The 15043-nt window shown below is 35.3% G+C and overlaps 2 protein-coding genes and 1 non-coding gene across 5 annotated transcripts; 2 read left to right on the top strand and 1 right to left on the bottom strand.

The window, feature by feature from the left end:
* The first annotated feature begins 2826 nt into the window (after positions 1 to 2826).
* Positions 2827 to 5575, top strand: LOC109014763 (EEF1A lysine methyltransferase 4-like). Of its 2 annotated transcripts, none has more exons than XM_035684110.1 (7): positions 2827 to 2976; positions 3078 to 3174; positions 3523 to 3661; positions 4357 to 4439; positions 4567 to 4701; positions 4797 to 4968; positions 5298 to 5399. In XM_035684110.1, exons 1-6 carry the CDS (start codon positions 2924 to 2926, stop codon positions 4947 to 4949), a joined length of 660 nt encoding a protein of 219 aa, XP_035540003.1. In that variant the 5' UTR covers positions 2827 to 2923; the 3' UTR covers positions 4950 to 4968; positions 5298 to 5399. The 2 variants fall into 2 exon arrangements, with proteins under 2 accessions (XP_035540003.1, XP_035540002.1); XM_035684109.1 differs by having other exon boundaries at positions 2828 to 2976; positions 4797 to 4901; positions 5298 to 5575.
* A 597-nt stretch (positions 5576 to 6172) lies between these two features.
* Positions 6173 to 6246, bottom strand: TRNAN-GUU. Its single transcript has one exon. It is a non-coding gene; the product is annotated as a tRNA-Asn (tRNA).
* A 2525-nt stretch (positions 6247 to 8771) lies between these two features.
* Positions 8772 to 14802, top strand: LOC109010712 (probable E3 ubiquitin-protein ligase ARI1). Of its 2 annotated transcripts, none has more exons than XM_018991612.2 (7): positions 8772 to 9168; positions 9890 to 9922; positions 10016 to 10292; positions 10838 to 11318; positions 12756 to 13304; positions 13384 to 13544; positions 14454 to 14802. In XM_018991612.2, exons 1-7 carry the CDS (start codon positions 9052 to 9054, stop codon positions 14585 to 14587), a joined length of 1752 nt encoding a protein of 583 aa, XP_018847157.1. In that variant the 5' UTR covers positions 8772 to 9051; the 3' UTR covers positions 14588 to 14802. The 2 variants fall into 2 exon arrangements, with proteins under 2 accessions (XP_018847157.1, XP_018847156.1); XM_018991611.2 differs by having other exon boundaries at positions 14451 to 14802.
* Positions 14803 to 15043: the final 241 nt, after the last annotated feature.

Below are 15043 nucleotides of genomic sequence, written 5' to 3'. Positions count from 1 at the left end.
AAACAAAACTGGGAACATACAGAAGTGCATAGAATCTTGAATGAGTCCCAATAGTCTCCAAGAATCTGAAATTTTCATTTTTAATGTCATAAGAACATATATTGTCATCAATAAAACATATGATCTCCTCGTTTTTCCTGTACTTGAGGATCTTGAAACCGTGAGCTGACCATAAGCTTTCCATTTGGTTCTCTATAGCAAACACTTTTGTCCATGACTATCTGGATTTCCATCGCCGAGGCCAGAGATGTTGGATACACAGAGACTATCTGTCAATACTCCTAGACCCAACCACGCATGATACTTTTCATTATCCAAGGGAGGACGAGGTAGGTCCAAATTATACCGGAACTCCTCACTGTCAAAATCAGAGCAGATTAGTCATTGAGTTCGGGGCTATTTCGAGTGAAAATCAAATTGAATGCTCCGTTGAAAAAAGTGTCATCTAGTGTTATACAAAAATGACATTTCTGTGGGACATCTTGCAATGTTTCTCTAGGTGACAGCACCAACTCCAAGCGTACAGATCTCTGCTGCCCATATGGTTTCTGACCGATATTCTCTTCTGGATTGAATTTTAAGCACCTTATATAGGCATGTCTCTGAATCATAACATCCCCAATTTTGTTATCATTACATCATCGTCTCTAGATGAATGCTCGATCAATAAACAGTTTGGACGCAGTCCAGCCGCTAGGGCAGTGACCTAGCTCGAGAGGTGCAAGCTGACAAATATAGGGTCTTAAAGCAAATCCCGCCATTCCTTACATACGCCCTTGCATTGGACCAAAGTCTTCAAGGGAAGTCTGCAGAAAATATCTACAAGGACATCGCCTGACACTTCATCTAGACTAGTATTCTCCCTAGTATCCATTCCTGCAACTTGAATAAAGAATTTCTATGGAAAGTCCTCGTTCTGTGTTCCACACATCAAAACCTTCCTGCAGATGTCGATTTTAGGGCTTGCACGATCAAGGGATATCAATCTTTCACGCTCTGTTTGGTTGCATACTACTATAAAATAGGGGTGAAAACCGATGGGATCGGTGCAGTTTTGATGCCAAACCGACACCGCACCAACGTCGTTGAGTGATACTCATAACAGGCCGAAACCGGTCAATTGGGAGAGAGAAAACCGATAGTCTCGATCTCGACATGTATCGGTGTAGTTCTTCGGTCTATCGTCAACATCTCTGTGAAGGAGGAGGGAAGCCACGTCGTCTGCCACAAGTGTGGGAAGAAGAGTTGTAGAGGAGTACTGAGGAAGAAGAAGATGGGAATGAAGAAGAAGAATGGGTTGTTTATTAATCCCATTTTGAAAAGGCGTAGTTTGGCTTAAGCCAAATGATGACGTTCTATTCTTATTATTATTATTTTCTATTTTCAAGTTTTAAAACGACGTCGTTTTACTCATTTACGTGAAACAACGTCGTTTTTGTATAGGTATAAAATAAAATAAAAAGTAGAAAAACCATTATTGGTCGATTCAACGGTTTAGTTCGAACTAGTGCCGAATCGGTTGACATTGGTTTTGGAAAAATAATGCCGCTCGCCTACCAGTTCACTGCTCTGAGTTGGCACCAATCGATTTTGCCAATTTTTGTACAACCCTACTATAAAACAACAGCTAATAAACACGATAACACTAAATGAGTTGTAATTCAAAAATAGATGTATTGTAAGTATAATTGTAGCTCAATTTTGTTTCTTATTCTCGATTTGTTTTGTTTATAGATTGACATTTTCCTCTCTTAAAAGCAATACACATCTTTTTCAATCTTTCTAGGCAAATTAGTGAAATAAAGGGATTGACTTGGATGAGGAAGATGATTAGGATGAGATAAAGGGGGAGTATTTTCTGGTAGGGATGTAGAATCAGACTGAATTTTTTCCTGGTCTGGTCTAAAACCTGGAATCCGGGCGATTGAGAAAAATCCAGATTCAATTTTATGACCCGATTATTTGTAACCGGATCCCTTTTTAAAAAAAATATATATATATTATTGCTTCCATTTAGTTATGATGTGAAGAGTAGTAGCATTGTATTAGTCTAATTAGTTATGATGTATTATTATTTATTTTGTTATTTGTAAATTAATATTTTGCATTGTGATGTAACAACAATATTATTTATTTTACATTGTTATTTATTTTATTTAAAAAAAAAAAATTTAAAAACTTTATTTGTTTTAAAAATCTGGGCAATTTAAACATGAAATCATAATTTTTTTTTAAAAAAAGTGCCATAAAAATATTTTTTAAAGTTGAAACAATTTTTTTTTTAAAAAAGTATTAATAAATCCGGTTAAGTTCCGGATATCTAAATCCAGAATAAATCTGGATATCCGAAATATTCAGATTTATAGCCAAAAAGAAAAAAAAAATCTAGATATCTGGATTGAATCCAGTTATCCGCCCGGATTATTTTCATATTATCCGCCCGGTTATTAGAATCCAGATTCGGTTATAGCCGGATATCCAGATCTGGTTGCACGCCCCTATTTTTTGGTTTAAATTTCTAAAATGGAAAGAAGTATGAAGACTTCCACGCGCAAATTACCGCCGTGAAAGGGGTCTATCGCCTTATGATTTCCAAATTCGAGTTTAGAGTTTAGGTTTTACGTTTTGTGAATTCCTAATTGCTAGTGATTTTGTAGAAAACTTGTTCTATTATTATTTATCGTTCTAATAATTGGGAAAAAAAAACTAGGCCTTTAATAAATTGGACCATGGGCCGGCCTACTATTTATGAATTGGGCTGCATTAGAAACCATATAGGGCCACGCGTCTGAGAATTAAGTTCGGCTGGGTTTAGGGTTTTTCTTTCTGGTTTTGTCCGAAGAATAAAAGAAGAAGAAGAGTAATAATCAAACCCGAAAATTCGTAAGTGGGTACGATTCAGAATCCGAACGGAACGCAGAAGATGAGTGGCGTTCCTCCCTCCACTGCCTTGGCTTACCTCGATCCTCAGTACTGGTACTAATAATTTATTCCAAACTTTTCTCTTTCTGTTTCCTTATTCTCGCCTATCTTTCTTCGCTAATTGCCTCGTCTTCATGCTGTCCTTGTTGTTTCAGGAACGATCGTTTTTCTAACGAGGAACATTACGAGTGGTTCAAAGACTACTCTCATTTTCGCCACCTCTTTCAAGCTCATCTTAAACCCAATTCTACTGTACTCCCTTTCTCTCTCTGTGGATATATATAAATAAATACGTGACATTGTGTATATTTATTTATATATGTATAATTTTGATTTGCTCGGTATTTTATGTGTTGAACTTACCAACCAAATTCCGTTCTTGATTATCTAAAACCACCCATATAGTTGTTTGAGCTTTAATTTGGGCAAGTGATGGTGGAATGTGGGTCCTAACTTTTTTTTATTGGAAAACTTTTTTATTGGAAAGTCTTTCCTTTCATATATGGGACCTGTTGGACTTGAATCTGTCTTAATCTAGTTTAATTGGCCACTTAACATGGTAATGTAACTCGCTAAAGATAAGAAAGTTTTATGATAAAGGTATTGGAGCTTGGTTGTGGGAACTCACAGTTGTGTGAAGAGTTATACAAAGATGGGATTACGGAGACAACATGCATCGATCTATCAGCTGTTGCAGTGGAGAAGATGCAGAGGCGATTAGCATTGAAGGGATATAAAGGTGTGGGGATAGATGTACCTGAAAGTAACTGCATTCAGTATCTGCTTATATGCTTATATAAGGACTTGTTTCTCTTGTATGTGCTCGAGTGTTTAAGCTGGTAACATTCATAGTGATATGATTTTCTGAAAAATAGAAGGAAACTCTTTCTTTAGCATGCTCCATGAGGGGGTAGCTTTGATCCAAGTAAGCCGTCAGTGACTAAAATTTACCATCCTTGCCTGAGTATTTAAGATAGTTAACTTTAGTACTTTGGCACACGTCTTTCAAATGATTAATGGTAAACTGTATACTGTGATTCACATATATTTAAAAACATATGAGGAGATGGGTGCTCTATGCCATGGAATGCCTGATTTGGAGATGGATTCTTCCTTTGTCTGGATTTTTTTGTCAATACTGCTGACGAATTTCTCGTAGTCCTGTTTTACCTATAAAAAATAAATAAATTTATTATAGTCCTGTTTGTCACTGGCGTTGAATTGTGTTTGGCATTATTATCACTTATCAAAGAAAGATGTGCATTCTGGAAATATATACTTGTAGGATGTCTATAATGGAAAAGGAAAAGGTCTTTCCCCCAACTATCTTTTAACCTAGTTGTAGGAGTGAACTTATGCAGTTAAACAGATATAATTTAACCATAGTATTTTTCATTTTTCCTTTGCCCTCTCTTTTGCCGCTTCAATCGTCAGAAATAAAGGTTCTACAAGCTGACATGCTAGACATGCCTTTTAGCGATGGGTGTTTTGATGTGATCATTGAGAAAGGAACCATGGTAAACACACAATCTGTGATTGTTTTCCTTTAGACCTTGTAATAAACTCTCGTAATTGTTATTTTTCCACTACCTAGTCTTTGACTTTTAATGAGTGGACCGTTTATTGTTATTCTTAATTTTGAAGGATGTATTGTTCGTGGATAGTAGAGACCCATGGAATCCGCCACCAGCAACAGTTACCAAGGTCATGGCAACGCTCAAAGGTGTTCATAGGGTTTTGAAACCAGATGGGATTTTTATCTCAATTTCTTTCGGCCAGGTGTTATGATCAGACTTAGAGTTTTTATTTCCCTCATTATATTTGCCATTACTCTGATTTCTAATTTTCTCACATGGAAATCATATCTCTTACAGCCACATTTCAGGCGACCTTTGTTTGATGCTCCAGAGTTTACCTGGTCTGTTGAGTGGAGTACTTTTGGTGATGGATTTCACTATTTTTTCTATGTCTTGAAGAAGGTTGGTCCAGATAAAGCCGGAGGCTTAATTGTTTTGTACACTTGTTGAGGCTGTCTTTTTTGCCATGGTATAATGTATTATACGTCTGATGGAGTTGGAGCATTTCACTGTTTTCTACATAGCTTTTGACAATAAATCCATTTTTTCTCAGGTCATTCGAAAACATTTGTCAGTAAGGCATGCATAGAATCACTTTAAAATTCCCAGATCTTTCGGATATATATATATATATATATAGTCATTTCGGATGATGACCAATGCGTTCATCTTTTGTCCTGATTCTATTCTGGCGATTAATATCTGCCCTTATGTTTTCACCGGTTTTTTTCATTTTATTACAAGTACAAAAGAGGAAGAAGCTTTTGTGGTGCATAATGATGCATTTACATGTTTCAGGGAAAGAGATCATTGGATGGAAAAGGATCTGGTGAGAGCTTCGAGATGCCATCAATTTGTCTACTCCAAGAAGAGTTGGAAAGTGAAGATTATATATTTCGGACCAACATTGATGAGATGAATAATTAGAATTTATTTGTCAATTTCACTAATGTAATCTTGATTCTTGATTTGCCTGTACTCCAAGCATAGTTGATAGTTCAGTTACGATTATTTAACATTCCAATCTGAATTTCTGACTGATATTGATATGAATGCAAGGGATGAATTTGTCAATATCAACAGGAGACCAAGATTTTGTTTCTCCATTTTGGTTAAATGAATTAGGTTGCCTTTAGTGATTTAACCACCAGCCATCTTTGTACTCTAGAAGTGATCTCTCTGAACTGACTGCTTGCTATAACTGTAGTGTCATTTAAAATGATCTGAGGGCTTTAGCTCAAGCAGCCTCAGAACTCAAATGTAGAATATGATTAATTCCTCCATTTGGGAAAATAAAAATCATCAGAGAGGTTCAGAATTTGTCTAAATCATATCATTAGGCTAATCAGGGAAGGATCTGAGAAAAACCCTTGAAAATTCCAGGACTATGGTTATCTTCTGTAGTCGTAAAAGAATTTCAAGATTAAGTACGGTTTGAATAGTAAGTTGAGATGAGAAGGTTTTAGATGAAAGTTGAATAAAATATTATTATAGTATTATTTTTTTAATATTATTATTGTTTTGAGATTTGAAAAAGTTGAATTGTTTATTATATTTTGTATGGTAATTTAAAAAAATTAAAATGATGAAATGAGACATTTTCGCTATAATGGGGCCTATTTGTGGGTGGTCATTTGGGATTTATTTATCAATAAAAACTGGTAAAAATTGTACGCTAGAAGAAGGGCTTGAACCTTCGACCTTGTGGTTAACAGCCACACGCTCTAACCAACTGAGCTACTCCAGCTGTATTGTAGCAGGAAATTAATGTTTACTTAATAATTCTATTATATGATATCAAAATCCATTTTATTGTTTTCTTTTAAAGCTTGCAAATTCAAAGTTTTTTTTTTTTTAATAAAAATTGACAACTTAAAATGTCGAATTATAATAAGGATACATTGTGTCAATTCTAATAGTTTTGAAGCCAATAACCTAATGGTCTGATGACATATAGCCTAGTTCTCTAAATAAAAAGCCTGATTTCGAACCCTCCATCCTCTTATCAAAAAATAAAAGATAAAAAATAAAATTGATAATTTTGAATCTAAAATATAAAATCTCTTATAATTTAGAGATGCATGTGCACTTATCTTAACATTATCATATCGCTCTATAATTTAATTAATTAAACATTAACTATTGATTTAAGCATTACTTTTTTTTTATTTTTTAGCATTACTAAACACTGTTACATCGACATGAAGGGATTGACTGATAGTGGTGTAGTTTCTAAGATTTTCCATTCTCATTTTTTAGGTGTCGTCGGCCTCAAATTAAGCATCATTGAAAGTTGAAGCTACGTACTCTTCCATAGCCCATATATTTTTGTATGATACGTGTTATTGCAAAAGATCTTTGTCAGTGATCTTCAAGTTTACTTTTTAAATGTCATGGTGACGCATTATTTGCAATATTATATCAAATATATAACACATTAACTCATATATCTAATTGCTTTTGGTATTAATCTAATCATGCACTCAATAAATATTCGAGTAACAGTATATATACTTACAATTTTATGAATAATCTTTATTTTATTAATTTTTTTCAAATTTAAATGTTAAATTTTAAACATTATAATTTTCAGTATATCAATAATTGACACGTTTAAAATTAAATTTTGTTTTTTTACGTTTTTCTTAAATATAGTTAACATTTGTTTAATGTGTGATTTGGATATTGAAATAAGATGATATGATTTTAAATAAAAGTTAAAAGTTGAATAAAATATTATTAAAATATTATTTTTAATATTGTTGTTGTTTTGAGATTTTTAAAAGTTGAATTATTTACTATATTTTATGTGTAAATTTGAGAAAATTATAATGATGAGGTGAGATGAAACACTTTCATTATCTAAAAAATTTCTAAATATTATTCACCATTTGATCAAACTTAGTTACTACGAGCTCATATAATCTTATAATTTGATTTAGAAAGAAAAAACCTATAAATATAAAAGGAAATATAGCTAAATAATTATTTATTCCATTAATGTTAAGTATTTATCATCATTGCCTATACAGCTAGTATCCAGGTCATTTGAGATTATAAAGACAGGACAATTATAAGCCTTTAATGTTTAAATCACACTTTGTTAGTTATTACCAAGTATTAATATTGGCTCTTTATTAAGGCTTAATCATCAAGATTGCATCATAGCCGTTAGATTGCTCTTGCCAACGAAGCAATATTATTGTTCATTTTTAATGGACGTGTAAGGGAGGAATATACGTGGCACCAATTTTTTTTCATTACATTTGCCACATGTTACCTTCCTATTGGACAGATACAAATGAACAATGGTCACATTATTTCCCATGACTTGATCACATGGGTGGGATGTGAAAAAGAAAAAAACTTTTGTTGTTCATTCTTGCAACTTATAAATTGACATAATCCGTTTAGATGTGGAGTTGAGATAAGTTAAATTATTTATTAATAGTAGTGAGTTGAGATGGTAAAGTGAGTTTTATATAGCCCATCTAAGATAAATTTATATGTATTTAGATGTTAAGATAATTTTAGATGTATTTATAGGAAGTTGAAAAAAGTTATAAATCACACGTAAAGAGGCATTGAGTTGAAAAAAATTATGAATTTCACATGTAAAGAGATTTAGAGTTGATACGCGATTAGAAATTTGATAATTGAGTGTTTTAATGTTAGATTCAGTTTAAAATTAGACTGAACTACGATGAGTTCAGTCCATATTCCATACGAGACCTTAGTGTGAGACATTAAATATGTCTTATAATAAAAATTGATATTTACAATTAATATCTTATCTCAAGTTACCTCAATTTCTAAAATATTTCAGTAAACTTTTACAAAAACTTATTGGGAGACAAACAAATATCACTGTTGAGTTGTCAAAGTTATTCAGTTCCTCACATCAAACCACTGTACATCCACTCGACATTTCTAACGTAGGACCCAAAGTCCAACTTTGTATGTATTTTTTGAGTACATGAAATCTATATTGTTTTAAGAAAAATTGAATATGGCTTTGAAGGCAAAATAGCCAACTAATTTTATTATCCTTGGGATAACAAATTGCTTAACAGTTTTTTTTTTTTCCCCCCCCCTAAAGCAATTTGATGCTTAACAGTTATATATATAAGTTTATAACACGTGAGGATTCGACATTTCTTATATATTTTTTTAAAGAAAAATAAGGTCACCACTCACCGGCAAAAATACGACGCCGTTTGTAACAGAACTTCCGTTAATTTCCACGAAAGGCATAGGATTTCGTTTTATTAACTCTCTCTCTCCGTCCAGACAACAATTCCTGGTGTTCCACTCGTCTATGCTTTCCCCTCAGGGCCGGAAGCGTTTTTTCTTTCCATTTTCATCGCCGGCATACTTGTCGATATACTCATCGGATATTGCCGGAATACCCGGATTTTACTCGGCTCCGGTCATCGGATCCGATTGAATATTCGAATCTCCGCCTCAATTGGCCTATGCATATGCCCATCTACTCATTCATTGTAATTTTATTGTACATATAATATTTGCTGTCGGTAAGTAACTATTGTCCATGGAGGATTGTGCGAGCGACGAGGAGTATTATTACTCCGATCGGGACTCGCTCGACGGCCTTGAGAACGAGGAGTCTGAGTTCCAGTGTGCCCCTACCAAGGGTCCCACGACTAAGGTATCGGACTTTTATTTTTAACTTTCGCTTTGGAAATTCTGGGGGTGGAATTATCTTTGATTTCGGAGGGCTCTTTTGTTCTGTAAAGAGAGATTTTTTATGGGAGTTTTGGTTCATTTTGCACGGCTGCGTGTTTCTTTTCCAGTTTTTTGGTGTATGGGCCATGGGGACTTTGGGATTGCTGATTTTCGGGCTCTGGTGACAATATTAATCGTGAATTTGGGTTATACTTCTGACGTTCGGTTTTTTATTTTTTGGTGGAACGGAGCGCGGGGAGTGGGGCTGTTTGTTTTAAGGATAAGAGCTTTGATTTGCTCTAGTTATATTGCAACAAAGGTTTCATTTTTTGGGGGGTATTGGCATTTGGGAATTTGATCAGTGTTGAGCTCAAAGTAGCCGACTTTGTTGAATGTATCGCTTAGAATAGTTGCTGCATAATTTTGTTGTTTTGCTTTTTGGTGTCCGGGATGCTTCTTTTTATTTTTCAGGTTTTGCCGGTAGTTGCATGTAAAGCTATTGAAACCTTTTTTTCTTTTTCCAGACTTCCAATATGGAGATTCAAAATTATTTGAAGTGGCAAACGCAAAAATTTTATTTGTTTTTTAGGTTTATACTTTATCGTATTATCGTAAGGTTATCTTGTCCCTGTGCTGAGTCCTCTTTCTGCCAAGGATTCTATTTCATATTTACCGCGTTTAGCTTAACCGTTGCACTTTCGCAGGTAATTACAAAAGAATCTCTTTTGGCTGCGCAGGTAAAAAATAATCTTGTTTCCACTATTTTCTCAGGACTTTCTCGTTAAAGATTTTATAATATTGATATTTTACGTTGGGACATAATGATGTAGAGGGAGGATTTGCGTAGAGTTATGGACTTGCTATCCCTGAGGGAGCATCATGCCAGGACTTTACTTATTCATTACCGCTGGGATGTTGAACGGTTGTTTGCAGTGCTTGTAGAGAAAGGGAAGGCTTGCTTGTTTGCCGAAGCGGGTGTTACAGTGGTTGAGCATCAAGATCTCGATTCACCACTGTATTCCACAATAACATGTGATATCTGCATGGAGGATGTAGCTAGTGACGAGGCAACAAGAGTGGACTGTGGCCATTGTTTTTGCAACAACTGTAAGCACTCTGGCTTTTGTTTCCATATGTTCTGCTTCAGTGCAGTTTGCTTTGAAAGTTATATAATCTTTGTTATATGTCCCGAGTTATCTCATAGATTTTTACACTATGTTTAGGAGTTTGGAGGGAGTGGTAAGGGGAGGACCGAGGATTAGAGAGGAGAATAACTCTCATTTTGTTTGGATGTTTTTAGTGAATAATAGGAGGGTGGGGGTAATGGGTATCCCTCCCTTGTTTGATTGTAGCCTAGGGTGGAAAGGAGAGGAAAAGATTACATATCAGGTAGATTTACAATCGGGGAAGATAAATGATGAGTATTTTTTTAGACATTGCTGAAATTTAATAAATTATTATGTGTATAAAGGTGCCTTTGGAACAATTACATAATCACGTTATCCTCCCCTTCTAATTTCCCCAATTTTGAGGGGTATTGCTTTATCACGAGTTCTTGTTAGTTGTTGTCCTCCAGTTTTTTTTTTTCTTTATTCAATATCTTGCTGGAATTATCTGGATTATAATCTTTCATGGTGATGTTTCATTTTTAGGTTGGACAGAACACTTTATAGTGAAGATAAATGATGGTCAAAGTAGGCGCATTAGGTGCATGGCACACAAATGCAATTCTATATGTGATGAAGCAGTTGTAAGGAATTTAGTCAGTAAAAGGCATCCTGATATGGCAGAGAAGTTTGATAGATTTCTTCTTGAGTCATATATTGAAGATAATAAGAGGGTTAAATGGTGCCCAAGTGCTCCACATTGCGGGAACGCAATCCGCATTGAGGATGATGAATTCTGCGAGGTAGAATGTTCATGTGGTTTGCAGTTTTGTTTCAGTTGCTTGTCAGAAGCACACTCGCCTTGTTCATGTCTGATGTGGGAACTTTGGGCCAAGAAGTGCCGAGATGAATCAGAAACAGTTAATTGGATAACAGCTCATACAAAGCCTTGTCCAAAGTGCCACAAACATGTGGAGAAGAATGGTGGTTGCAACCTTGTGAGCTGCATCTGTGGTCAAGCATTTTGGTGAGGGCTCATTTCTTTTCTTCTCTGTAATTAGCTTTTCATTTATGACATATATGCGAAAATGAGGCCCTAAACTTATATAACCTGAAATTATATGAACTCTCATAGTTTGAATTGGGCCTGGTTAGGTCTCAAATCAAAGTTCTGTAACACTTACATGAAAGTTGTCTTGTAGATTTATGGGCACATAAAACTCAGAAGTAGCCCATACCAGCCACTAGTGTTTTTTTATCTCCCGATGCTTGGATTATGATCAGCTTGCTTATGGTGACATTAATTAGTTTATCTCTCTCTGCTGGGATTATTAACAAGTAAATTTTAATTACATCTCTCGTCATAGTATCACCTTGGTTATGACCTTAATTATTTTAGATCCATGATATTGTGTTCTATGGGAGTCACTTCGTCAGATAGGCCGGAGTGAGGGAGCCCAGTAATGTCTATATATATGCCGGATTGGTATCGGGATCAGTGGCGAAATAGGGTAGCGATAGCGATGGAGGTTAACAATATGCTGCTACCAGCCGGCACAGCTCTTGCTTGCTGTCTGTATGTGGTAGGGTCTGGTTAACTGCCTGGCCACCTCTTTAGCTCATCTCTTGTCAACGCTAGCACTTTTTAATAAATGATGCCATTCCCGACTCGCGAAGTGAAGCTCAATCTCTATTCATTAGTTCAGCACTAAGATGTAGAACTGGATCATATATGGGTCAAGAGATCTTCAATCTGGAATTCTCTCTTTTATATTGCAATCCTTCTTAGTGAAAAATGACTCTACAGACTATGTAGGGCTATGGGGACTCAATAAAAGACATTATTCGAGACTCAGGAAATGAAACTTCTATTCAACTATAGTCGAGAGGAAATAAGGTGCTTTTTCGATTATTGTGTTTTTAGATTAGCTTTCAGTACTTTTGAAGGAATACCGTGCATTCAAGAGAATTTAACTCATAACTCTTTCTCTAAAAATGCATGATGGAACCATTGCTTCTCCCTCCTCTACGGAACAACCCCCCCCTAGGGTTTCCATTTCATGTTATTTTATCCCAAAATACATTGGATTGGCTCAACGGTTTTGCTGCTGCTGTTAAAATATAGATGATTGCAACCATGTATAGCTTAAGGACACTTGGGAGTTGGGTGCTATGGTTGAATAGAACCCCTTCGCTGCTTAATGTTGGTTCGGGTTTATTTGGTCATCATTTCCTTGACCTGTCCTTTTTTTTTCATGGTCACTCATCTTTTGTAAATTTTTTTTGTTTTCACTTCACTTCTTCTTTCAAATTCCTAATTAGATATCTTTGGTGGCATCACTTGGTTTCATGCATGAGTTGGTCTGATAACTTCCCCCGCCGCATAAAAAGAAATCCAGCCACATTTGGCCTTTCTTTTGTTAATAATGTTGATACAAAATACTTGCTTTTCTATTTTATGCAGTTGGCTTTGTGGTGGAGCTACTGGCCGAGACCATACTTGGTCAAGTATAACTGGTCATAGTTGTGGTCGTTTTAAAGCAGAACGAGAGAAAAAATCTGAACGTGCAAAGCGGGATCACGATCGATATCTGCACTATTTTAATCGCTACAGAGCTCACACAGATTCTTTCAAGCAGGAAAGTAAGTTGAAAGAAACCATACAAGAGAGGGTGTCAATTACAGAAGAAAGGGATTCAAGGCTCAGAGATTTCAGCTGGGTAAATAATGGGCTCTCTAGGCTTTTCAGATCCAGGCGTGTTCTTTCATACTCATACCCATTTGCGTTCTATATGTTTGGAGATGAGCTGTTCAATGATGAGATGACAAAAGAAGAAAATGAAATTAAACAGCATTTATTTGAGGACCAGCAGCAGCAGCTTGAGGCAAATGTTGAGAAACTTTCTAAGTTTTTGGAGGAGCCCTTCGATCAATTTAGTGAAGATAAAGTTATGGAGATAAGGATGCAAGTCATTAACTTGTCAGTTATTACAGACACACTCTGTCAAAAATTGTGAGTATCTGCATTATTGTTGCAAAAGCTTTAACTATATGGGCCTATTTAAACTCATGCATTTATAAATCTCATGCAGGTATGATTGCATTGAAAATGATTTGTTGGGTTCTCTCGAATTTGGTAACCACAATATTGCTCCTTACAAGTCAAAGGGAATTGAGAGGGCATCAGAACTTATTGCTTGCTGGAAAGCCAATAATAGTGACAAATATGTAGCTTCTGACCATGGCACAAGTGGTAAAATGGATACCTCCTGACCTTTTTTGTTATCTGTATGATATATATTGGTAGAAGGACATGAACTGTGACACATGGAATGTGTAACCATAAGTTAGAGTAACTTCACTATCCTTCGTGGTTATGGTTATTTGCTACAAAATCTTCTATGGTATCTTAAGCATAGCATGTCTATCATTGATATGAGGCATTAAAATAGGTATGAGAAACTTGATATGTGACTATGGATGTATACTGATGATTTGCAATTGAAATGGATCTTCCCGTTTCAGTTAAACATTCCCTTTTTTAATCTTCCTTCAACATGTTTTTTGTTAGAAAAATATTTTTTGACAGTGAATTTAAAAAATATATATATAAGGTTTATTAAGTGCAGCCAGTTTAATTTGTCGTTTTACAATTTTTTTGGGGTACAACTGACATGGGATTATTATTGACACGATAAAGTACCATCCTTACTTGACAAAAGATATAATCGGATAACTCAAACAAGGGAAAAAAATCACTACCAAACTTAGTACCTTTATTGGGTTAAAGGTGTTTAAGAGCTTTGTGGTTCATATGTGAGAGATTGGGTTCACATGTCCAAATTTGTTGGATTCATATAGTTTCGTATGGAAATGATTGAGTATAGGGCCTTAGCTTTGAATTATAACATGATCTTGCCTCTAATAGAATAGGATATGAAAAAAACAAAAAAAGATATTTGCGATCTTGATCTTGGCATTGCATTTCATTTAGGGTGCAAATTTGGGATTTTCTTTTCTGTGTTTAGTTGTAAACAAATAGTTTATCAGATATATTATTACCCTTGTGAACATTGCTCAGTAGATGTTGCTTGGATGGTTAGTCATGCTGACATAAATAGAAGTTTCTCTGACACATTGAAAATGTTTGGTGGGACAGCAGAATTTGATCGACCTTCAGGCTCCGGGAGTTCCGACGAGAGTGGATGCTCTTCCAGGAAGCGTGCTAGAAAGGATGGTCTTGGAGGTGGCCTTTTTGATCTAAACTTGCCAGCCGAGGTTGTTGACAGAACTTGATCTTCAAAGTTGTAGGCTTCATATAAGTACCAACATATGTACAGATCTAACATTACTCCATTATTACTTCAATGCGATTGATCATTTCTCGATGATAACACCCAAGAACTTTACCTTTCCGCATTATCTTCTCTTTTCTTTTGTTGTGATTTTCTCGAAGAGAAATGTGGGAAATCCTTGTACCTATTTCTATCATTTTCTCTTCGAAGATCCAACTTCGAAGATCCAAAAATGCGTACATATATATATATATATATCCTTTTATTTGGCTTTGGTGGGCGATAGATGTGTAAATTTTCTATCTGAATCTTGAGGAACCCCCTTATACATCTGAGATATTTCCATATTTTTGGATGTTGGGAAGTAAAGGCTATTTTGCTGAATCTGATTGTTTCCTGCCTAGTTTAGTGCTGTATTATTCTTTCTGATACTTGATATGGGTTTGCTCTATTTTTT

The sequence above is a fragment of the Juglans regia genome, chromosome 13 (genome assembly GCF_001411555.2).
Source record: "Juglans regia cultivar Chandler chromosome 13, Walnut 2.0, whole genome shotgun sequence".
Classification (NCBI taxonomy): Eukaryota; Viridiplantae; Streptophyta; class Magnoliopsida; order Fagales; family Juglandaceae; genus Juglans; species Juglans regia.
The sequence above is the reverse complement of the archived record's forward strand: the minus strand, read 5'-3'. Positions and strand labels throughout refer to the sequence as shown.

What these genes read in the sequence shown, in the direction of transcription:
- LOC109014763 (XM_035684109.1), top strand. Translation starts at nt 2,924, where the DNA reads ATGAGTGGCGTTCCTCCCTCCACTGCCTTGGCTTACCTCGATCCTCAG. An exon ending in AGCATTGAAGGGATATAAAG is followed by an intron (nt 3,662 to 4,356) that starts GTGTGGGGATAG and finishes TTCAATCGTCAG; the next exon opens with AAATAAAGGTTCTACAAGCT. An exon ending in TCTCAATTTCTTTCGGCCAG is followed by an intron (nt 4,702 to 4,796) that starts GTGTTATGATCA and finishes TATCTCTTACAG; the next exon opens with CCACATTTCAGGCGACCTTT.
- LOC109010712 (XM_018991611.2), top strand. Translation starts at nt 9,052, where the DNA reads ATGGAGGATTGTGCGAGCGACGAGGAGTATTATTACTCCGATCGGGAC. An exon ending in AATCTCTTTTGGCTGCGCAG is followed by an intron (nt 9,923 to 10,015) that starts GTAAAAAATAAT and finishes ATAATGATGTAG; the next exon opens with AGGGAGGATTTGCGTAGAGT. An exon ending in GACACACTCTGTCAAAAATT is followed by an intron (nt 13,305 to 13,383) that starts GTGAGTATCTGC and finishes AATCTCATGCAG; the next exon opens with GTATGATTGCATTGAAAATG.